Source organism: Hyperolius riggenbachi, chromosome 2 (assembly GCF_040937935.1).
Source record: "Hyperolius riggenbachi isolate aHypRig1 chromosome 2, aHypRig1.pri, whole genome shotgun sequence".
NCBI classification, from domain to species: Eukaryota; Metazoa; Chordata; class Amphibia; order Anura; family Hyperoliidae; genus Hyperolius; species Hyperolius riggenbachi.
The window spans coordinates 57,453,868-57,479,326 of record NC_090647.1 but is presented as its reverse complement, the minus strand read 5'-3'; the positions used below and the strand labels follow the sequence as shown (position 1 = coordinate 57,479,326).

The 25,459-nt window shown below is 44.5% G+C and overlaps 1 protein-coding gene across 1 annotated transcript in view; it reads left to right on the top strand.

The window, feature by feature from the left end:
* Nucleotides 1–19,718, top strand: part of LOC137543828 (G-protein coupled receptor 83-like) — an 82,026-nt gene extending 62,308 nt beyond the window's left edge. The window contains exons 3-4 of the mRNA XM_068264913.1: nt 9,472–9,605; nt 16,701–19,718. Coding sequence (XP_068121014.1) covers nt 9,472–9,605; nt 16,701–17,325 — 759 coding nt within the window. The 3' untranslated portion in view covers nt 17,326–19,718. The remainder of the gene's footprint in view (nt 1–9,471; nt 9,606–16,700) is intronic.
* Nucleotides 19,719–25,459: the final 5,741 nt, after the last annotated feature.

Here is a 25,459-nt window from a genome sequence, read left to right as displayed (position 1 = left end):
CTGAGGAGGAGGAGGAGGATGCTCTTGTGGGCCTTGCAAGGAGGCGCATCATTGCAAGCATTGGCAGCAGCAGTAGGCAGGTCCCACAGCCTGCTGGTGTCTCAGGCTCAGCAGCAGCAGCAGCAGCATCTGCCAGTACCACCACCAGCCGCACCCAAGCCCCCCCCCAACCACCACAGGGAGACAGGCAGCAGCGCTTCCATGCCGTAGGGGGATGTTTCTGTCACCAATCTGGCGATATTTCACCATGCCCACTGTGTACAGCAAGTACGCCACTTGCAACCACTGTCAGCGGAAGTTGAGCAGAGGTGCAGACCCCTTAAAGTTCAGCACCAGCTCGCTCATCAACCACCTTGCTGCAAAACATTTCCACCAGCATGAGGAGTTCCAGAGGCTGAAGGCATCTGGTGCTGGCAGTGGCACCACACCCATCACTGCACAGCCTTCAGCAGCAGCAGCAACAGCAGCCACCCGCCCTCCTGCTCCTCCAGCAGCACCAGCAGGAGTGCAGAAACGCACTGCTCCTCCCCCCTCTGCAACTCCTGCCGCCGACACTGAGGCCTGTTCTGGCAGCCAGTCCTCAGTGGCCTCCTCCGCTGTGTCTGCTGATTCCCGTGCCAGCAAAAGGCCACGCCAGAGCCTTTTGAGCGAGTCCTTCCAGGGGGTGGTTAGGGCTCTGCCTCCCAGCAGCCGTCGCGTGCGGCAGCTGAACGGCTTGCTGGCACGGGCCATGTGCTCCCAACTCCTGCCGTACACACTCGTGCAGGAGGGGAGCGACATTCGTGCGCTGCTTGCTTGCGCAGCCCCAGACTGGCAGCTCCCCAGCAGACACTTTTTCTCCCGCAAGGCCATTCCTGCACTGCACCGCTTTGTGATGGCCAATGTGGAGCGAGGGCTGGAGCACGCGGTTGGTGAAAGGGTCCACGTCACCATGGACTCCTGGAGCAGCCGCTTCGGGACAGGCCGCTACCTGTCCTTCACTGTCCACTGGGTCAGCTTGGTGGAAGGGGGTGAGGATGGGAGAGCAGCAGCGGGCACAGCAGCAGCAGCAGCAACACAGTGGGTGGTGCCACCCCGCAGGGTCAGGGGAACTGCAGCAGGTTCCTCCGATCCTCTGCCATCCTCCGGCACACCTGGCCAAACCCCCCGCCTCAGCAGCAGCGTGAAGGCCCGCCACTGCCAAGCGCTGCTGCACTTGGTCAGCCTTGGGAAGACCAAGCTGACGGCAACCCATGTGTTGGCCAAACTCCAGGAGCAGGAGAGGATTTGGCTGACCCCCAGAGGCCTCAGTGTCGGAGAGGTGGTGGCCGACAATGGGGCCAATCTGGTTGCCGCAATAGACAGGGGAAACCTGACCCACATCCCCTGTCTTGCCCACGTGCTGAACCTGGTAGTGCAGAAGTTCTTGCGCACCTACCAGGGGATGGGCGAACTGCTGGAAACGGCAAGGAACGTTGTGCGTCACTTCCGGCGCTCGGCTGCAGCCTGTGCGAGCCTGGAAGACGTGCAAAAGGAGCTGGATCTGCCACGCCATCGGCTGATCCTTGACGTTCCGACTCGCTGGAACTCCACCCTGGCGATGTTGGAGCGTCTGGTTGAACAGAAGCACGCTGTCAACCAGTACCTTGCCCTGGCCACTGTTTCCGCCGCTCAGAGAAGGGACAAGACCAGCAACATCCCGTCCATCGTCCCCGATGATGACTGGAGGCACATGCAGCAGGTGTGCTTAGTGCTGGCTCCCTTTCTGCAGGCCACTAACATGGTGAGCAGGGACCATGCTATGGTCTGCGAGTGGGTGCCCCTGGTTTGTCTGCTGAACAGGGCCCTCGATGCTTTGCTGGAACAGGGAGCGGCAGCCTTGGACCAGCAGGAGCGGCAAGCAGCTGCACAGTCCACCTCTGAGGGGGAGGAGGAGGAGGACTTGGTGGAGGTCCCTGACCTTGCTGCTGATGAGGGGGAGCAGCACAGTGCAGCTGAGTTGGTGCGGGGGTGGAGAGAGGATGAGGCTGACGAGGCAGAGGAGGAGGATGAGGACAGCAGCACTGCCGTCGATGTGCCAGCAGACGTGGCCCGCCTCTTCCCAATGGCAGCGCACATGCTGACGTGCCTGCGCAGAGACCCCAGGGTGATCCAGATGAAGCAGAGGGAGGACATCTGGATCAGCATGATGTTGGACCCACGCCTCAAGGGGAAGTTGAGCCAGTTCCTGCCGCCTGCAGGAGGAGACCCAGCGCAACAAATAAGGAGCTTGCAGCAGGCCCTTGTTGAGCGCTTGGAGGAAGCCTTCCCCCAGCCTTCCACCCCCACTGTCCAGCAGCCAGCACAGAGGCAGCAGCAGGTGCCTGCATCCAGCAGCAAGCGCCCCACAGACCTGCTGTCTCTCAGCCTCGAGCTCTACAGGACTGTAGAGGCTCCGGCAGCAGTGACTAGAGAGGAGGTGCATGCAGCAGCATCCTCCACCGGTCACAGCCAGCGCCTGACCCGCATGGTGGCTGACTACATGGGGTCCTACAGCGGGCTTGACAGCGATGCCCCTGTTGATCCCATGGAGTATTGGGTCAAGCGCCTGGAGATCTGGAGCGAGCTGGCGCAGTACGCCCTGGAAGTGCTGTCCTGCCCCCCTTCCAGCGTGCTGTCCGAGCGCTGCTTCAGTGCAGCTGGTGGTGTGGTCACCGAGAAACGCTCACGTCTGTCTCACAAGTCTGTGGACAGACTGACGTTTCTCAAGATGAACCAGGCGTGGGTGGAAGGCGAGTTCCTGGCCCCTGTTGTCGGCGAGAGGGGGACATGAACTGGCTAAGAACCATCGTTAATGTGCCTTACCACCCTTTACCACCTCCTGGCTCCTGCTCACTAAGCCAGCCTGGTTCACTTTGACTATTACGTCGCCTGCAGCCACACATTTTACACCTACAGTGGGCTGCTGTGTACTGCCCTTCTGCTGTCTGTCTGTGTTTCCCACTGCCAGGGTACACAGATTTACCTTCTGCTGCCACTCTGCCACCAGCTATTACGTCAAACAATAGCTATATATCTGTGTAATTTGTTTTACAAACAAAACCAAAAAACCATTAAAAAAAAAAAAAGGTTTAATTTTTCTGAGGTGCCCGGGTTGAAAACTGTGTTGTCCCAGTTGTGTATTGGACACGATGTGGGCTGCACGACCGCTGTCTGGGACCTCCTGTTGTGTTCATTTACGGCCTGGTATCACCGCTAGGTACCAGGGCTATTATGTCACGCTGCCTGCCTGCTGCCACACTCACACTACTCCTCCATTCCTCCTGCTGATGCTGCTGTCTGTCTGTGTTTCCCACTGCCAGGGTACACAGAATTAGCTTCTGCTGCCACTCTGCCACCAGCTATTATGTCAAAAAATAGCTATATCTGTGTAATTGGTTGTAAAACCAAAACTACAAAACCATAAAAAAAAAAAAAAGGTTTAATTTTTCTGAGGTGCCCGGGTTGAAAACTGTGTTGTCCCAGTTGTGTATTGGACACAATGTGGGCTGCACGACCGCTGTCTGGGACCTCCTGCCTGCTGTGTTTATTTACAGCCCTGGTATCACCGCTAGGTACCAGGGCTATTAGGTCACGCTGCCTGCCTGCTGCCACACTCACACTACTCCTCCATTCCTCCTGCTGATGCTGCTGTCTGTCTGTGTTTCCCACTGCCAGGGTACACAGAATTAGCTTCTGCTGCCACTCTGCCACCAGCTATTACGTCAAACAATAGCTGCTCACATTACTCCTCCATTCCTCCTGCTGCTGCTGCTGCTGTCTGTCTGTCTGTGTTTCCCAACGCCAGGGTACACAGATTTACCTTCTGCTGCCACTCTGCCACCAGCTATTACGTCAAAAAATAGCTATATCTGTGTAATTGGTTGTAAAACCAAAACTACAAAACCATAAAAAAAAAAAAAAGGTTTAATTTTTCTGAGGTGCCCGGGTTGAAAACTGTGTTGTCCCAGTTGTGTATTGGACACAATGTGGGCTGCACGACCGCTGTCTGGGACCTCCTGCCTGCTGTGTTTATTTACAGCCCTGGTATCACCGCTAGGTACCAGGGCTATTAGGTCACGCTGCCTGCCTGCTGCCACACTCACACTACTCCTCCATTCCTCCTGCTGATGCTGCTGTCTGTCTGTGTTTCCCACTGCCAGGGTACACAGAATTAGCTTCTGCTGCCACTCTGCCACCAGCTATTACGTCAAACAATAGCTGCTCACATTACTCCTCCATTCCTCCTGCTGCTGCTGCTGCTGCTGTCTGTCTGTCTGTGTTTCCCAACGCCAGGGTACACAGATTTACCTTCTGCTGCCACTCTGCCACCAGCTATTACGTCAAAAAATAGCTATATCTGTGTAATTGGTTGTAAAACCAAAACTACAAAACCATAAAAAAAAAAAAAAAAAAGGTTTAATTTTTCTGAGGTGCCCGGGTTGAAAACTGTGTTGTCCCAGTTGTGTATTGGACACAATGTGGGCTGCACGACCGCTGTCTGGGACCTCCTGCCTGCTGTGTTTATTTACAGCCCTGGTATCACCGCTAGGTACCAGGGCTATTATGTCACGCTGCCTGCCTCATTGACTGCCTGCTGCCACACACTCATCCTCCTCCTCCTGCTGCTGAATTTACCTCCTGCTGTCTGTGTGTTTCCACTGCCAGGGACTCAGGGAGCACATACAATGGCGCTTCCAACATGCGTGCGCCACCAGCTATTTGTTACGCTCAAAAATAGCTGCATTTCTTTAAAAAAAAAATTTGAAAAGAGAAATAAGTGAAGAAGAAGACGATATAGAAGAAGATGAAGAAGATGAAGAAGAAGAAGATGAAGAAGAAGAAGAAGAAGATGAAGAAGAAGAAGAAGGAGAAGAAGAAGAAGATGAAGAAGATGAAGAAGATGAAGAAGATGAAGAAGATGAAGAAGAAGAAGATGAAGAAGATGAAGATGAAGAAGATGAAGAAGATGAAGAAGATGAAGATGAAGAAGATGAAGAAGATGAAGAAGAAGATGAAGAAGATGAAGAAGAAGATGAAGAAGATGAAGAAGATGAAGACGAAGAAGAAGATGAAGAAGATGAAGATGAAGAAGATGAAGAAGATGAAGAAGAAGAAGATGAAGAAGATGAAGAAGATGAAGAAGAAGATGAAGAAGATGAAGAAGAAGATGAAGAAGAAGATGAAGAAGATGAAGAAGATGAAGAAGAAGATGAAGAAGATGAAGAAGATGAAGAAGATGATGAAGAAGATGAAGAAGATGAAGATGAAGAAGATGAAGAAGATGAAGAAGAAGAAGATGAAGAAGATGAAGAAGAAGATGAAGAAGATGAAGAAGAAGATGAAGAAGAAGATGAAGAAGATGAAGAAGATGAAGAAAAAGAAGATGAAGAAGAAAAAGATGATGATGAAGAAGATGAAGAAGAAGAAGAAGAAGACAATATAAAAGAAGAAGAAGATATAGAAGAAGAAGATATAGAAGAAGAAGATATAGAAGATATAGAAGATAAAGAAGAAGAAGAAGAAGTATATACAGTACTGAACAAATTTCTGGACACAACTTCTCTTTTCAACTTTTTTTTTTTAAAGGAACATCCCCACATAATCACTTGCTGTTGTTACTTGGAAAAAAAGAGGTTTCTTGCATCATTCACCTTCAAAACAAGTGTTGGAAGCTATTTAAGGCCATTTCGAATAGTCAGCTCGAATAATGAGCTCGAATACCGACTCGAATAGTGAGCTCGAATTCCGAGGTCGAATCGAATAGTAAAAATTAGTCGCCTCGAATATTCGACTGATCTCGAATAATTTACTATTCGAATTCGACCTAACTCGAATTTTGAAAAGGGGTATTTGAGCATCACTGACGGCGATGATTAACCGCTTCTTTAGGTCAATTTAACGTGCTGTGACTGTCACCAAATGTCTGGGCGCCAGTCACAGCATGTTAAATTGACCTGAAGAAGCGGTTTGTGCCGCGAAACGCGTTGTCGGAAGTGCTTATGTCAGTAAACTACTCTAATCATCTCAGTAAGTGAAGCCTTCTGATTTATGATTCAAGGTAGGCAAACTTCTTGCATAACTACACACAAAAAGCGAATGTAAAACACACCTCAAGGGCGCCTCCTATCTCTTTTGATATCCCATTTACTACCCCACCTCGTGGGGTCTTCACGACAGACTAAGGAGTGATGTTTTTTAAAGGAGCTGCGACCACCTGTAAAAAAGACAGAGTGGGGACGGGTTTTCTCCACACACCTAATCGAGTGGTTGCCTCTTCAGCAACCCACACTTGTGAGTATTATTACTCTATTACGTAAACCATATACTAGAAGATAATACACCATAAGGGCTCCCGGTGTCCCTGTGGTTTCTTTTTTCTCCTGTACCCACTACAGTTTGAAGAATTGAACTGATAGCCCCATTTACATGAGAAATCTTCTCCTTTTCACAAACAGACCATCAGGTGTGATGAAACCCCTCCCACAAGAAACTCTGAGGGCCGTGGTACTCCTGGCAGTTTTCTGTCTGAACTTTGTTGCATTGTGTGAAATAGCTGTTTACAGCTGTTTCCAACTGCCAAAAAAGCAAGCAGCAGCTAAATCACCTGCCAACAGTAAAAATGTCACCATGTAATAAATGTCAGAATGTAAATCAGGGATTTAAATGATTTTACAATGGGCAAACACTGACTAAATCATTTATACATAATTATTGTAAAAATTAAGCACTTTTTTTTATTACATTATTTTCTCTGGAGTTCCTCTTTAAACAACTCCAGTCCTCAATAGGGAGGTATGTTCACCACTACCTCCCATTCTTAAACTGTTTTTAGTGTATTTTATTCTTGCTGCTGCCTATTACCTATAATCTGCTACTCAGTACAGGCACCGCGTGAGACAACTTATGAAGTACGTGCATTGCAGTGAATGTTACATCTGGGTCTATCTCGCTGCTGCCTGAAATAGTCTTTTAATAGACACGGCTAGGTGGTATGGTTGTCACCTGCTGTGTCTGCCGATTGTGCTCCTGTCTGTTCTCATAGAGCTTCCTTTCATCTCCACTCCTCTGTGGCGGATTCCATTTAGTATAACCTGCCCTCTGAGACTCTCCTTATTGATTGCAGGACTAGCACTATTTATTTCTTGACAGCAGAGACTTGTTTAAGGCGATATGGTGCTCATAGCTGGTATAGATTCTGTAGTGTGAATGGCTGGAGCACCTTCAGAGCATCAAGTGACAGACTCTGATAAAAGGAGAATAGAATGGAATATCTCTATTTCATGCTAGAATGTATTTGTACATTGGAGGAATAAGTACAATACAAAGCCCTGTGCAACTTTATTCCCTCTGCAGCACAATTCCATAAACAAGTACTGTATGTGAGTACCTGTTTCCTATGAGTGGCGGCTCCAACTTACAATATTTTTTTTGGTCAGGGGGGGTGAAAGGATGGGGGGGAGGGGCAGTTGGGTGATCAAAATCAATGTTTTTATGGCGAGCTTTAGATATGTTTGCCTAACTCAGGTGATACAATTAAGGCTAACTAGTTCAGCAAAGATAGGAACCAAATGTAGATATCACAAACGGAATTCAGAGGCTTTTGAGCAGAGCAGATTGTCCAAATGATGGTGCTATTATGGAAGAAACGTTACCTACAGATGTACTTGGCTAGTTGGTTGGTATGCTTTCTTTTATCCTTACTTGCTAGCAAGCTGCTCCTGTGTGGACAGATCACAGACAAATCATTCCAGCCCCCAGCCTGTGTCTGATGACTCTAAAAGCAAGTTGAGGGGGGTGTAAACACAGTGTGTGTAATTCCATATCTTAGTAGCTAAGCATTGCTGCAGACTAGAGCTTATATTTTACAGACAGGGAGTTTTGAATCAGGATAATAGTATTTAAAGCAGTTTAAAACACTGACATAATATTCAATAAAAACATGTTTTCCTACTCTTTATATGTCATACGGTTATCATATTTGCATTTGTGCATAAGTATTATTATTCATTTAAAAATGACAAGTTCCCAAAAGTACCGTTTTTTGCTTTGAGAGCTGACTTTGCATTTTATTCATAACTGGTTTTATTCATGTTGCATTGAAGGCAGGATTTATTTATGTTGCATTGTGTCCAGGAACTTCTGCACAGTCAGATAATGTGTCACATTCCTCACTTGATACAATTGAGTAAACACAAGATAACATTATCTACAGTTCGGATGCGTCCAGCTTTGCTTCTAATTCCTGTGTGTAACGATTTGAATGCTGTTGTAGTAAAAAAAGAAATGCTGGTTGTATATAATATGCTGTAAATAATCTATTAGAGCAAAGAAGAAATGCTGGGTTTCATTTCGCTTCAATGCCACTTTGCATTTCAGTGGCAGCAGGGTGAAACTGACCAGGCAGCCAAATAACTCATATGCATCAGAGAGGTCTGTTTGGCTGATATTTTAGTGAAACCCCTCCCACTGTGTGATGTCAGGACTGTTAGAATTTAAGTATTATATGATTGAATTCGTAGGCCTCAGTTACTTTAACTGAGTTTAGTTAAAAGACTTGATTTGCAGAGTCTCCCTTTGAGCAGCATTTCTAGAAACACTGGAACATGGTTTTGTGTCTTACACAAAACCAGCCAAGGTTAAAGCTTATCTAGGCCCGATGGGCAGACATTGAGGCAGTCTTTTCTGTAAACATCCCGTGTTTGCATATTTCGTGAAGGAAAACAAGAGTCCAGTACATTAAACAATGTTCTTTTTAGAACTAGGAGATAATTTGTGCATGCGCAGTAAAGACAGTGCCTGTCATTATATCATGAGGTATTATCAGCCAATAGCAGGCGATAAGTTATTGATACGTTCCTGTTCAGATGATGTCACATTTAACTCTTTAGTGATTGGTATTAAAGCAGCCGACGGGCTCCAGAGAGGTACTTCTTCTGCTGCTTCTGACTTCTGGCCGATGACTCCCACCCTTTACTCTTTTTGTAATGTATTGTCATATTATCTACTGTAACTGTATGGTGTGTATAGACCTAAGTGCCACGTAGTATACATGTAACATAAGAGAAAACCTGGTTGCCATGCAACTCCTGAGACTTTGATGACGTCTAAGAAGTTCTATCTCCTATGCTGCTTGCTGTGATGAGAGTCAAGTTATCACACTTTCTGTGATATGGTGCAGAACAAAAGTGTAGTGTTGTTGCCAATAGCAACCAACGTATAGATTCTTACAAGGACCATGGCCCTGACAGTTTGCTGCCTGTGAACCTCGTTGCATTGTGGGAAAGGATGGCTGTTCCCAATTGTCAAGTAAGGAGTATCTCCCTCTGCAGAATGTTCATTTACTGAGAGTTCTATGCACAGATATCACCTGGCAGGACTATACATGGGACAAATTTCATTTGCATTTTTTTTGTTCATTTTTCCCTACAGCTCCTCTTTAATGTATTTTTTTTTTTTGTTGTGATTTTCTAGGTCATCATGCACCCTTTAAAGCCGCGGATATCAACTGTTAAAGGAGTGGCCTACATCGCCATCATCTGGATTATGGCTACCTGCTTCTCTTTGCCGCACGCCATTTACCAGAAACTTTTCACCTTTGAATACAGGTAAGCCATTGCTAATCATCAACAGCAAAAAAAGAAGTAGAAAATGGTCTGGCACTATGGTTTAATTGTGAACAGCAAACACATGATCTTCATGTGGTGAAGTACATGACAAGATATGACAGTAACAACAAACGTGAATCAGATGTGCCATACCATGTTGGTTTGGTGGTGTCCGGGTGTGGAAGGCAGGCAGCAGATGTGGGTGCCAATAGGGTGCACGGCCTGACGACCGTTTCATGAGGCAAACGCCAAACTTCTTCTGAGGCAAAAGTGTGCAGCACAACGTTTGTTGTTACTGTCATATCTTGTCATGTACTGCCAGACCATTTTCTACTTCTTTTTTTGCCATTCCAAAGACTATCCTATTACATGGGTCTTGAGCACATGGTTTGTTTGGGTGTTGTGTTTCTGTAAGTGCCAGCTAACAGCAGCTCTGCCCGAGTGCCCACTAGCTCTCCCATAGAACTAATCATCAACAGCAAGACTATGAGCTTCATTAACTCCTATCAAATATGTTGTGTTATTAGTGTTCAACAACAGCCGCAGCTACACAAAATGGAAAGTACGGTAGATGCCCAATATAAAGATTACAGTTACAAGCTTGCTGCTGTATAATCCTACCCGTGCCTGTTCCTCTGATTGTCTCCTTGCGTCAAGCCTCATGAAATGTCTCCTTCCCCTGTTCTGCCAGAGTGAACTCCCACCTTCGAGGGTATCGGACAAAATCCAGATGAGAAGCAGTGCTGTGTGCCTCTCCCTATTGGCTGTCTGGCTCTACCTATTGGCTGTCTGCTACATCAACTGCTACTGCTACTGTCAATATGTTACCACAGGGAGAGTGTGAGTTTTCAGCTGGTCAGAGCTGGAGAAAAGCACTGAATACTTTTGCCTCAAGAAATTACAATTTCTTGATATTTCTTGACATATTTACCACAAAAGTCGATAACAGGTTTAGTGAATTGGAATTTGGGAAGGTGATCGGTAAAATCAGCTGCTTTTTGCATTACTGAATGCGATAATATTTAGTGAATTGAGGCCATTGTCCGGTGCCTTAATGGACTAGAACGGACTTGAACTATTGTTTCTAAAGACATTAAACCCCATGGCATTATCTTGTTTCTTGTTCTGAGCTATTTGTATATCTTACCTTGGCCTCGATTCATAAAGGGCTGTGGTAACAACAGAGCAGTGTAGAGTTGTCTCTGTTCTGTTACATGCTGTTCCCTGCAGCGACATTGCACAAGCAAAAGGCATCTCAGACATCCCTTTAGAATGTACGTTTGTTACACTGCCTCTGCTCCCTCAATCTGTCCATTAGTCTTTCTTAACATTTTATTTAATAGCTTGACCCTCTGGAGAAGGCTTTGGATCCTATCGCAGGGGCTTACAGGAGACAGAGGCTGTTGGTATTGGCTCTCTGCTCCTGTTAGTCATAGCTTATCCCTCTCTGCACTGTTTCCGACAGACCATAGCTGCCGGTAATGTGTCTGGGATTTACAGCATGTTCTAGTCCTTATGAATTGACATTTATTGACAGTAAATGTGTTGGATGTGTTTACCGCACAAGTCGGTAATTTACCCCGCTGCTCGGTAATTTCAGCTTTCCATGCGGTAACAACCTTTATGAATTGACATTTTCCTAAGTGCTCGGTAAAGTCAGCTGTTTTCTGCATTACTGCATGCGGTAATGCTTTATGAATTGAGGCCCTTGAAGGTTAACCCCATTTATCTATTGAAGTGAAGTGGCTGTATAGTGTACTGGTTAAGGGCTTTGCCTCTGACACAGGAGACCAGGGTTCGAATCTCAGCTCCTCCTGTTCAGTAAGCCAGCACCTGTTCAGTAGGAGACCTCGGGCAAGACTCCCTAACACTGCTACTGCCTATAGAGTGCGTCCTAGTGGCTGCAGCTCTGGTGCTTTGAGTCCACCAGGAGAAAAGCGCGATATAAATGTTCTCTGTTTGATTGTTATTGTGCAGCGCTACTTAATTTGATAAATACAATAAATAATTATAATAAGGGCAGGGGCAGTCCGCCCATGACACCATTTGAATGACGTGCATAAGGCGGCGTCATGCGACATCCCCCCCACCCCCCTCACTCCCCAGCCACCGCTCATCTACTTCCGGTATAGGCGCTTCTATGAGAGCTACACTCCTTTCTTCACTGCTGTCCTGTGGGTCACCGCTGATCTAATGTCTGAGAGGAAGCAGGCGAGAGGGACGCAGCAAGACTGTCCTACTGCAGGAGGCAGTAAACAAGCGACGGCTGGGGGGGGGGGGGGGGGAGGGAGCATGCTGGCTATACTGGGGGGACCTACCTTGCTAACCTATACTGAGGAAACCTACCTGGCTAACCTATACTGGGAAAGGCTACCTGGCTAACCTATACTGGGGGAACCCACCTGGCTAACATATACTGGGGGAAGCCTACCTTGCTAACCTATACTGGTTAAACCTACCTGGTTTACTTAAACTGTGGAAACCTACCTGGCTAACCTATACTGGGGGCATCTATACCTGGCTTCCTATAGGGATACCCAGATGGCGAATATCTCCCTGCTTATTAAGTAAAAAGAGTAATATTTAAACTCCACTGGCCTACAAGTGAAAATATTTTTTTTTTATTTGAAATAAACTAAAAACAAAATGTTAAAATGAATACAAAGAAAAAAAAGCCCTCTCTTTTCTTTTTCACCTGTAGTCTCACATTTTTCATTCTGATCTGTATTTGTTCCTTCTTCTGTATACCGCGATCTTTCACATCATGTTCTTCTGTTTCCAACTTTTCTTTGTTTTTCTGTTCTTCTATTCTTCTTAAATCTTGACAAGAGCGTGCTGCGTGCCATCTGTACCAGCCGCTTCACGCTGCATGTATTAAATGCACAATAAAATACTTTGCCTTACCTTTGGCTCTTAAAGTGGACCCAAATTAAAAATACAAGAGTTCAGAAATAAAATCTATTTTCTAAATTATAATAATAAATAGCAGCCTTCTTTCAGCTGCATGATGACAGATATTACATATTTTACATTTATTGGAGGAACCCCTCCCTTCCTTTCATATTGTCGGGACAGAATCCGGCAAACTGGTGGAGTAGGTGGTGTCCAGCAAAGGAGGAATTGCTAATGGCTGCCACCTGTATAACCCTAGTTATGAAAAGAGAAAGGTGAAAAGTATGCACTGAAATGCTGATAGGCTTGAAGGAGTGTTTATTTATCTTTGTATGTGTCAGAGTGGTGCAACTAAATATTTTGAATTAAAAAATAGTTTGGCTTGGGTCCGCTTTAAGTGCTATAATTAGTTGGTAAGGGTATTTAATTTTCTGCACTGTGTGTGGGTATCATGTAAAGTTCAGGGTGAGTCATAAGATATAAAGCAGGAGGGATAGTCAGCAGAGGAGATCTGCAGTGGTTAATTACTGCACCAGGTACTATATTATTTTATACAGAAGGAAAAAAATTAAATTATATATGCAGTAAAAATATATGCAACAGAAATCCTATATATCTATATAATGCTGTATATCAGGGGTCCCCAAACGTTTTGGGGTGAGGGCCAGAGTATACATAAAATGATGAAGAAGTCTATGCGGGCCAGACAGTAAAGCATACCCAGGCGACAATCTGCAGTGGACAGAAGTGTCACCTGATGTAGAATTTGATTAGAAACCAACTAATTACTTCTTTCTGGCTTCCATGTGGATGGGTGGTGCCAGCACTGCTATTCTATATGCAGACCACCAATATTTAAAGATGTAGCTGACCGCATCTACAAGTAATACATTTTGTGTGTGTGGGGGCCGGTAAGAATGTATCAGGGGGCCGCATTCGGCCCGTGGGCCTTAGTTTGAGGACCACTGCTGTATATTAAGTGTAGCCCTGGCTGCCCAGTGTTGTTTACCCTAGCTGAATAGCTATGGAGAATCCCTCCCGAGGATTCTGGGAAACCGAGTATATTCTACTTGCTTCGGAACACTCAGTAAACAAACATTCCGCAGAGATCACCTGACAGGACTGAAAATGTCACCACCTGTAATAAATTTCAGAAAGTAAACCAGAAAGAGCAAAGATGCAAATATTTTACAAAAACAACAACGACTGATTAAACAATTTAAAAGCAAATATTGTAAATAAATAAATAAGCAATTTTATGCACTACATTATATTTTTACTAGAGTTCCTCTTTAACCATTTTACCGTCAGAGGGGGGGCAAGCAATACCCCTCCATTGACCCCTCTGGTAGGGAAGGGGTGGAAAGACCTGTCCAAGAGCAGTTATTTTTATGCTCAATACAGGTACCCTATCCCATAACACTAACCCTCCTACACCGCAAATTCAACCTAACAACCCTACCTGAAACAGATGCCCACTTTTCTTTTCTGTCACCCAATCCATTGTTCTTTATACAATAAGAACAACGTGCCAGTGGCCGCACAGAGAGAAGACAGTTGCAAATAACGCAGGCAACAAGGGAAAGTTTGTTTTAGAATGTATGAATGAGATAAAGAACAAAGGAACACAGAGAGTCCAATATAGTGTAGTATGTATGGACACAAGGGAGGAATAATGAAAGGTAAGTATAGAATACTCACAAGTCAGGGTTACCTCTTATGCTGGGGATACACGGTACGTTTCTGTACCGTGTATCGACCAGCTGATCCGGCCAGCTGATAATATTCAGCTGGCCCGATCATGCCGCTCGACTCGCGCCGGGTCGATTCCCGCTGGCGGACAATGGCAGGGAATCGAGCTGTGATAAGGACGCCCCGGCGGGGACAAGCGGCAATCGATCCGCGCGGACGAGCGGGGATGCGCCGGCATCGCGCCGCTGGCTTGATCCGGCGCATAATGACCATGAGGCAGATCTTTCTCTGATCAAATCTGATCAGAGAGGGATCAGTTGTCTGCCTATACATCACAGACTGAGTTCTGATAGATTTCATCATGAAATCTACCAGAAATTGGCCTAGGGCTGCCGCCTCCACCACCTGCCTAGCCACCCCCCAAGTGTTAAAGTGTCCCCCCAGTGCCCATGCTCAGTTAAGTCTCACCTATCCGCTGGTATGACTCTTAGCCTTCGGTGGTGGCGGTAGACACCAGAGTAGACCAGGAGTTGTAGTAGACAGGTGAGACTTTTACACTGCGCATGGGCGGGGTGGCAGGGGATGACACTTTTACACTTGGAGGACACCGGGCAGCAGTCCATTGGGTATGTTATCTGTCATGATGCGCTGAGCACTTGTGACCGAGATTTTTCAGCAAGTCCGAGCGATCCTTCCTTTCGAAATGGATCAAAGGATTGATAGGGCTGCCATGTTGTGGCACAGAGTCTTTTCTGATTTCGATAAAATTATTTAATTGAGTCCATTAGGCCACAATATGGAGTGGTATATGAGCATCTTTAGCCAGTTACAGTGGTCATGAGATGGGGGAGAGGTTGTCACATGACTAGCGATGTTATGTCTTTGGACACTGTTGAGCCTTCCTCTAAGTTACAAGCGTTACCCAGAAGTGGCTTCTAAGTGACTATGGGTATTCACCAGCACACCCCGTCAGGGATGATGGGCTTTGCTGCCTAGTGTCCACCAGGTCACAACTGGGAAAACTTTGCCTAGCGGTTGGGAGAACATCAACACCTCAATGGCGTCAATTCATCAAGCATTAGCGCATTTGGTAATGCTGAAAACAGCTGAGTTTTCGGAGCATTTAGTCAATTCATTAAGGCTGTTACTGCATGGCAAGCTGAAATTACCGAGCAGTGAGGTAAATTACCAACTTGTGCGGTAAACACATCCAACACGTCAGCAAATGTAAATTCAGGAACATGTTTGTTAATTTCCGGCACCTCTTATCTGTCAAAAACCATCTCAAATGCCTTCTGTGTGGATATCCTCATGTCTGACAGGAGCAGATAGCCAATAGGGACAGCCTCTGTCTCCTGCAAGTCCCGCTGATAGGTTGCAAAAGCTTCTCAGGAACAAGCTTTTCTACCCCCTAGGCAGTGAACCAGAGAGAACAGAACAAAAGAGGTTTCCCTTGCCACCCTTCGGCTGTTTAAACTTGTAGGTTCCTGTTTGACGTCGGAGGAGCTAGTGGGGAAATCACCTAAGCATGATGTGTATTGTCTCCTGGAATGGTCTGCTAAGCTGTGACAATTAAATAAAATGTTAAGAAAGACTAATAGACAGATTCAGAGTGAGCAGAGGCAGCTTAACAAACATGTACATTCTAAAGGAATGTCAGGATGCCTCTTACTATTGTATTGCCCTCACTGCACAGAACAGCTTGTAACAACACAAAGACACTCCACACTGCTCTGCTGTTACCGAACAGGTTTTTGTCAATGGGCTTCGGGAAAATTACCAAACTTCTACCGCACCTGTAAAATTATTGATGAATTAGCACAAAAAGTCTAAAATACGGAATGCGGTATTTTCCCAACTTGTTTGTTTGTTTGTTTTTTATCGTGCAGCCTTTGATGGATTAATGCCACTGTGGAGATATTCAGGTGAGTAATTCAGGTCCAGTAACAATCCGAGTCAGGGCTGGCAACAGGCAGGTAATCAGAGTCCAGTAACAATCTGAGTCAGGGCAGGCAGCAGGCAGGTAATCATATTCCAGTAACAATCCGAGTCAGGGCAGGCAGCAGGCAGGTAATCAGAGTCCAGTAGCAATCTGAGTCAGGGCAGGCGGCAGGCAGATAATCAGAGTCCAGCCACCATCACAAGACAGTGGCCAGCAACACACGCACAGAGACAGGAGGACACCAATGCCAGAGCAGATCCACATGGGCATGCCGCAGACGCCATTGCCAAAACAGGGCCATGTGAGCACGACAAGGCACCCCTGAGGTGGAATTATGTGAATATGACAAGAGACCTCTCTGATAAGTCTCTGAGATTTGTCAAATTGCTGAGGCTGTGAGCTGCATACAAGAAAGTACATTTAATGTGCTGAATCCACCTGCTTTGGTACTTGATGCCAAGACTCAATAAAAAGCTTAGAATATTTTTTTAAGTGTCATCATTAATGATAACCATTTTTCAGATCTTATGTCAGCTTGGTTTAATGTGATGTTTTTCTTTTGCTTGCAGTGAGGAGAATATCCGAAGTTTATGTCTCCCTGATTTCCCAGAACCCTCTGAGCTCTTTTGGAAATACCTGGATTTGGCCACATTCATCTTGCTCTATGTTCTCCCACTGCTGATCATCTCTGTGGCCTACACCACTGTGGCCAAAAGGTTGTGGCTTCGGAATGCCATAGGCGATGTCACCACAGAGCAGTACTTTGCTCTACGCCGGAAAAAGAAGAAGACCATTAAGATGCTGATGTTGGTGGTGGTGCTCTTTGCCGTCTGCTGGTTCCCTTTGAACTGCTATGTCGTCCTTCTCTCCAGTCAAATCATTCATACCAACAATGCCGTTTACTTTGCGTTCCACTGGTTTGCCATGAGTAGCACCTGCTACAACCCATTCATATATTGTTGGCTTAATGACAACTTCCGGTCAGAGTTGAAAGCTTTGCTCAACATGTGCAAAAAACAGACTAGCCAGCAGGAGGACATGCTTCCTTCGAACCTTCCTTCATACAGGGTGGCTTGGCCTGAAAACAGAGGCTTCAAGAGGTCGCTGGTCTCACATACCCTTCCATCGTCCTCGAACATTCAGTCTGGGAAAACAGACATCTCTGCAGTGGAGCCTATTGTATCGGTTGGGTGACCATTTATGTTCTTCAAGATGCCTAAGTGGGTTCTTTTGAAGCCAGAGACTGATTGTTACGCTTACTTGATCCATTGTTTTATCCACTTGTGCTTGGAAAAAAGGACCTACATTTATATGTCTTTAAACGTTATGAATGTATTCCATGGCAGAATGCTTTGTTACAACATCTCTGCATTGGAACTCTCGGATTCTAATTTACTTCTTCTCAGCTTCTCCCAGGCTGGAGAGTGTCAGAGAACATAAAGGGTACCCAAGGTGACATGTGGCATCATGAAATAGCTATGCGTGTGTACAGTGCCAAGCATACAAATAACTGTGCTGTGTTCCTTTTCTTCTTTTCCTGCCTAAAAGAGTTAACCATTCAGGTACGCAAGTTTCTCTCCAGTCAGGACCTGGTCAGACTATAGCGATGAATCACAGCCATAAAACTCTTTCCTGGCAGAAAACAGCATCTGAGTGCTGCAGGGGATGGATATAAAAAGTCATTGCGCATATATTTTAGTTATTGGGACACTGAAAGACTGTATCAGTCATAGGAGACAATACAACATTAAACAAATTTTTTTTATTTGATACACAGAAAATAAAACTGTAGGATTCCAAAAAAGGTGATTTTTAGGAGTAGAAGGATAGATACAATAGTTTATCTCAGTTTATTTTCACCTTGGGTATCCTTTGAAGGCTCATTCCACAAAGTAAGGGCTGGTGCACACCAACAGCACTTCTGAGCACATTTAAAAACGCTAGCACTTTGAAAAGCGCTTGGCCAATGTATTGTATGAGAAGGATCACGCCAGAGCGATGTGATTTTTTTCCCAAACGCAAACGCGGGCCCTGCAGCATTTCGGAGGCGATTCAGCCTCAATGTTAGGATAGTGGAAAATCACTCTAAAAAGCGCTATAACAGAGCGATTTCCCAAGCATTTTTTTTTTTAAATTAAAAATTGCTACACCAAAATGTTCCAAAAATTGCTAGGCATAACTAGAAAATCGCTAGGCACATGCCTGAAATTTCTTTGAAAAATAGCTTCAAAAACCACTTAACATTTGCGATTACACTAGTGCTTTTAGGTGTGCACTTGCCCTAACATTGGATTGGGAATGAAATAAGATTACCAGATGTAGTTTATACCTATTACTATTATGTTAGAATCTGTCAGCAAGCAGGTCTTCTGAACTATGCTCAGACAATGAATTCAGCCAGTATTCCGACTAATGTCTATGAACTTGCTGAAGAGGTAATCAGACAGATAGTTTGACTGACAGTTCCAAAAGACTCTGCCTGGGAGAAATTTTTATCTTTTGTTAAGATAAAACCGAACAGAGTACAAAAAAAGTCACATACTCACCTATGTTTAGGGAAGGCTCTGGATCCTATAAAGCCTTCCTATTCCTCTTACGGTCCCCGCGCTCCAGTGCTATCACCCCAGTTGCACGCATTCAAGCAACTGGTTGAATATGCCTTCGGGGATTGTCAGAAGCCTTCAGAAGCACTCTAGTCCCCGAGTGCTACCAAAGACAAGCTGCTCCCTACTGCAAATGCGGGAGCGCGCACTCGTGCATGCGCAGTACAGAGAGCCGGCCATCTTCTTAACCCTTCCAAGGGCTCCTGGAGGTGACAAATTTAATCCGGGAACAGCCCTGGGAAGCGGGGACTGTGAGAGGAACAGGAAGGCTCTATAGGACCCAGAGCCTTCCCTCTCCATAGCTGAGTATCTGATTTTCTTTTTACTGAATTGCTTTAATACAACTGAAGCTGTAGTAACACCTTCTGAGAGATCATTTACACTGAGGCCAAGAGACACTTAACGCCTGTCTGTCCAAAATACACAGTGGAACAGAAAACTGCCTCCAGTCATGTGACATTATGCAGCTCCTATTTAGAGAGCAAGAAAACCATAACTCAGTGCCTCAGTCATTTGTGGAGAGTATTTGTGTTTACTGTATTGCCTGTATAGCATCCAGTCATAGCTCTTGTCTCATTTGCAGATCAGCAATGTAAATATGACAGTTGGAAGCCAGGCAGACGTTTCAGGGGAACCTGTGAGGTAGCAGCTGGAGGTTTTTCACTCACCTTTCATAAATAAAAATTAGTTATATCAATTACATCAATTATAGATTTAAAACACTCAGCAGAAAACCTACACACACACGTGCACGCATGCGCATACGCACACACACTCACGCACTCACACACGCGCACACACTCACGCACTCACACACACAAAACAACTAAACCCCCACAGAACCTGACAACAGGTAAGTTCTTATCAGTAGTCACTATGAGGCTTATTTACAAAACATGTATCTTGTGAATTATCTTGCAATTAACAAATGAAAGAGGGAGCATAAGATTGTTCTTATAGAGGACTTAATATATATTTTTTAAAAGAAGCAAGTTGTTTTTAGCTATTTCTTATTTAATTTTTGATTTTATTTATTTACTGTATTTGCTAGGAGAGAGCACTGAAAAGTTTTTCTTACAAAGTAAGAAACAAGGAGAGCTTATTTATGAGATGCATATTTAGCACTTTTTTATACACTTAGGTCCATAATATGTCATTGCCTTTTCTCCTCAGTTTTCTCCTAATGTATAATTTTTTAACCTCCCTAGCGTTCTGGACGAGCTGGGCTCGTCCAGAGACGCCGGAGGTCACCGCTCAGGCCCCGCTGGGCCGATTTGAATTATTTTTTATGCATGTCCTACCCGATCGCCGCCGATCCGCCGCTACCCGCTGCGATACAGGCCCCCCCCCCCCCCCCCCCCGAGACCCCGTGCGCTGCCTGGCCAATCAGTGCCAGGCAGCGCTGAGGGGTAGATCGGGACTCCCTCTGTCGATGAAGTCACGACGTTCGTCGCCATGGTGACGGGGGCAAGCCCTGAAGGAAATCACGTTCAGAACGGGATTTCCGGACAGGTCTTTGCGCCAGCGGCGATCGGAGGAGTGGGAGGGACGCCGCAGGGAGGGGGGAATCATGTAGCTAGCCCTAGGCTAGCTACATGATAAAAAAAAATATGCACAAAAAAACGTTCCCGCGGCCGCAGGAATCAGAACGCCAGGCAGGTTAAATGTTCTCTAGAGATGAGCTCTAATTTTGCATAATTGTAATTTTGCATCATAATTTGCAACTATAATAATCGCAATTACGATGAAAAATCATGAGACAAAATTTTGGGGAAAATCGTAATTCATTTGTCTGTAGTCATAATCAGGAACCGTAATTTCGCAATTACACTTAATTTCGCGTAATTTTGCGCCGACTTCAGCAGTTAATAGCAGAGCCCTCATGTGAGCTGTTGTCACTGTTTTACTTTAACAAAGTAACCAACAACTCACCATAGTTGCTACATATGTTAACGAGAATAGTGGCAACAAGTCAAGTTTTTTTTATTATTCTTTTAAAAGACCTTGTAGTTTTTGAGAAAATCGATTTTGAAGGTGCAAAGGAAAAACATTTTTTTAAACTGTAATTTTTCTGAATTTGAAAAACATTTTTACATTGCATTTTTAAAATCAATTTTCTCAAAAAGCGTAAGGCCGTTTTGAATTTTTTTTTACTTGTTCCCACTCTTCCCCTTAACTACTTCAGGACTGCACTAATTGAAATCTACGCCCTGTTTTGATGGCTTTCTGGCTGCCAGGGCATAGATTTCAATAAACCGATGCCACGCGTTCTCCTCGCTTTTGTCGCTCCCGACGATCTTGCCCCTGTCTGCCCGCCGCAGCTCACTCGCTCTGCCGTCTCTATAATGGCCAAGCTCTGTGAGCAGGTCAGGAGCCAATTTCATTGGCCCCTGACCCTGTCTATTAACATAAGCAGCTCCCATTGGCTTACATTGATTGGCAGGGTCAGGAGCCAATGAAAGCGGCTCCTGACCGGCTCACAGGAACTCTGCTGTCACAGAGACGGCAGAGTAGGTGTCCCAGGTTCTCGACATGTAGTGGTGAAGGTGATTGCGGTGGGTATGTGTGGAGATTCTTCATTGTTCATGAGTGTACCACCGTTTCTGTACCAGCGGTCTCTGGTCCTTAAAGAGAATCTGTACTGTAAAATTCTTAGACTAAAAAGCATACCATTTTATTCATTATGTTCTCCTGGGCCCCTCTGTGCTGTTTCTGCCACTCCCTGCTGCAATCCTGGCTTGTAATTGCCATTTTTATGCAGTGTTTACAAACAAAAGACATAGCAAGTGATAGGCTGAGAGTACCTCAGTGTGTGAGTCATACAGAGTGTGCAGGGGGCCTGGAGAGGGTATGTATAGCTTCTATCCAATCACAAGCAGCACAGCACATTCCAGCCTGACTGCCTGAGCCCGACAGAGCCGACAGAGGAGAGAAGATTAGATCATATAACAGAGATAATACAGCCACTGTGCAACTAGGAAAGGCTGCAGTAAGACAGAGCACATCAGAACAGCTATAGGAACTTATAGGATAGAATAAATAAGGCTCAAAATTTTGTTACAGAGTCTCTTTAAGGGGGCAGAGACCGCTGGTACTTAAGTGGTTAACATATGTAGGAATACGTAGCGGTGACAATAGCATGTATGGGGGCTTTGCTATTAACCACTAAAGTGGGCACAAAATTATGCGAAATTATGAATGGATTACCCAAAATTTATTGCATTTCCAAATCCTAATTGCGTCGTATGGCCGTCATTGCAAAATTCTATGTATTGCAACTGGTACATTATGGTCATCACTAATCTTCTCTACAAAATCATTTTTCAGTACTGCAACTGAAAAAAGTGCCCAAAAATAAAAATGAAATATCAAACTGATTTTGAGTCATTTTTTGCTTGCTGGAGGCCTGAAAAGTATTTTATTGATTAGGAGTGAAAATATCTCTTTGGAGAAAGCTCAAGAGATAATTTTCCATCTTTGATTGAAAATAAATTTTTAGCACTTTACAATGAAAAAGTACCAAAAAATTAAGTGAAAAAGTACTGTCAAAATTATTTTGAGTATTTGTTTGCTCGCTGGTGGTGTAAAGGGCATTTTATTTACAAATTGTGGAAATAGCGCCGAGGAGAAAACTCAGGAGAAAAAGTGAACTGCGTATGGGCCCAGGTGTTTTTGTGGCTATACTTGTTATGGGTGTGATGTGATGTCCACACTTGTTTTATGGCCCTTGCAAGATGGGCCCCAGGCTGTGAGGGTCACCAAGGGGAGGCAAGGGAAGGGGTGTCAACATTGGGGGGTCCCATCAGAGTTTTGCTGGGGTGCCCCATGATTTGTAGTTATGCCACTCCTAGCACACAAGACCTACATTTATAAAAGATGACTGTTAAAGGGTCAAGTGTTTGCCAACTTTCCTGGGTCATTTTGGATCAAAGCAAGGGTTACTTTATGCGAATGTCTCCACAGTTACACTGCTTTATTTCTGTATCTTAAATAATGATGATCGTCATCTGCTAATTACGATTACTCGAAATTACTCGTAAATTTCCGCAATTACACATATACGTAATTACATATTCGTAATTCAATTGACTTTGTATACTCATTCGTAATTACGCATGAATTTACACGTAATTTAGTGACGACTTTGGCGGGGAATAGCAAAAACTCCCATACATGCTATTGCTACCAAAATTGCTACACATGTTAAGATGAATAGTGTGCACAAGAAATGTTTTTTTTTTCAGAAAAGACATTGGCCTCGATTCATCAAGACTTATCGAATTGGTTAACGACAGTTCGGTAAAATACAGAATTCGTTAAGTTGATTTCAGGATTCATCAAATGTATCTACAGCTGTTAGCGAGCATTCGGTAATAATTCGGTAAACATTCGTTAGTGATGCGTTAAAACGGAAAAAAAGTGCAATTCATGAAGATGAAAGTGGCCGTGGTTTAGCGTTACATTTAGGATTAGTTATCTCCTTCACTGCTCTGTCGTTATTCCTGTCAGATCATCGCTGACAGAGAAGATGGAGCCATTTGAAGTGGTTCTGTATCAGCTGAGAGTGATTCAAAGGCGCAGAAGGGCAAGAATAAGGTCTAAAACCATATCAATTTGCAAGAGAATATATTTATTTGCTATAACAGGAGATCTGCATTTCTCATGAATCATCTTGTAAGAGAACACAGGCAGTGCCAGGGTTAACTAATTTTTTTACTAGCTGCACTACATTTTTTTTTTAAAAGGCTCCTATCAAGCCGCAGCTGGCGAAATTGTGGGATTGTCCCAAACCACTTCCAGAATCTTGGTCCAGGTGTTAAACCCTATTTAGAATGTTGCTACGTAGTGTTCAAATGACTGCCTTTTACCCACAATTCCATGGGAATCTTATGGCCTTGTGTTAAATCACCGCTGTAAAATGGAAATATGGACACGCTACTGAATGTTTACCGAATTGTTATCGATATTTTATCGAATTCACACCGATGCGGAAAAACCTTGATGAACGCAACTAGAAATCGATAAACTTTGAATTCGGTAATTTAACAAACTGGAAAAAGTTATCTCAAAGACATTGATGAATCGAGGCCATTGAAGTTTTTGAGAAAATCAATTTTAAATATGCAAAGAAAAATGTTTTTTTAAACCCAGAAAAATAAGTTTAAAATTCTTTTGTGTGTTTTTAAAATCGATTTTCTCAAAAACTACATGGTCTTTGTGAATAGTTCTTTTTGTAACTTGTACCCACTAACCTTCTTAATATTTGTAGCAATTTTGGTAGCAATATCATGTATGGGGGCTTTGCTATACACCACCAAAGTCAGCACAAAATGACGCATAATTCATGCAATTACGACTAGGAACAATAAACTATGAAAGTAATTACGCTATTCCCCTGAAATTTTACATTATGATTACGATGTCTAATTGCGTATTATGATGCATAATTATGCATGAGCGTAATTTCTGCTCATCACTAATCTTAAAACCTGGCTGAAAACTATCAGTACGACAGCATTTGGAATACTGACAGTTTGCTGCTCCCTCCAGAATGGCCTCCTTCTCGACTGTTTTGTCCCTAGTTCGTCCTTCACCTGTCTGTTGCAGTGATGAGTGTAACATGTGGGTTGGGTCCAACTGAGATCCCTGGTGAAGCCACGCCTCTCCAGTGTCTGACAGCCTCATCATAGGGAGCTGTTACTTCATTGGAAATCTCAACTTGCATGTTTGTAATGAAATGTTGAATGTCCATTTATAATAAAATTAAATATTTAATAACCAGTAAAAAGGCCCGCCTGTTAAAAAACGGGCCCTAGGTCACAGCCGCTACCCCCGCAATGCGCGCACATACGCATCCAGCTTGCTCGTTCCCCACCACTGTCTGAAGTATATGCACACAGGGAGCTGCTTGCTTGGCAGTTGGAAAAAGCTGTTATTTCCCACAATGCAATGAGAACCTCTGTGAACCACACACAGGAAACTGTCAGATCCGGCCCTGTGTCCTAAATGCCCTGGCTGCGCACATGCTCAGTACAAAAAAGCCAGGGACACACAACCATTCAGTTGCATTTTATCGTATAGAACCATATGCAAATCACTTTTTCTCCTGAGTTTTCTCCAAGGTGATATTTTCATGCCATGGCTTCAATTCATCAAGCATTACCGCATTCGGTAATGCTGAAAACAGCTGACTTTACGGAGCACTTAGGGCTCTTTCACACTAGAGGCTGCGGTAGAAAAGGCTGAAAGTCAGCCTTTTGCTTAACGCCAATACATAGCGTTTTCAAAGCGTTTTCAAAGCCTTTTGAAAGAGTTTTTCAGCCCATATGAAAACGTCCTTTTTTTTTTCTTCTATAAAAATAAGTGAACAAGATAGCTGTAAAACGCTTTGAAAAGGCTTTGAAAACGCTGAAGTTGGCGTTTTCCATTGACTATCATTGAAATGCCAACAGCCAACTTCGGCTGTTAACAGCCCTGAAAAAGCTCCTGGGAGCGTTGAAACGCAACGCTCCAAAACGCCGAGTTGGATGTGAAAGGTAAAATGAAAGTCTATGGACTTTCTTTTACCTAGCAAAACGTCAACTTCGGCCGTGGCGTTAAAACGCCGAAAAATCCCTCTGGTGTGAAAGGGCCCTTAGTAAAATGTTAATTCATCAAAGCTGTTACCGCATGAAAAGCTGACATTCCTGAGCAGTGAGATAAATTACCGACTTGTTCAGTGATTA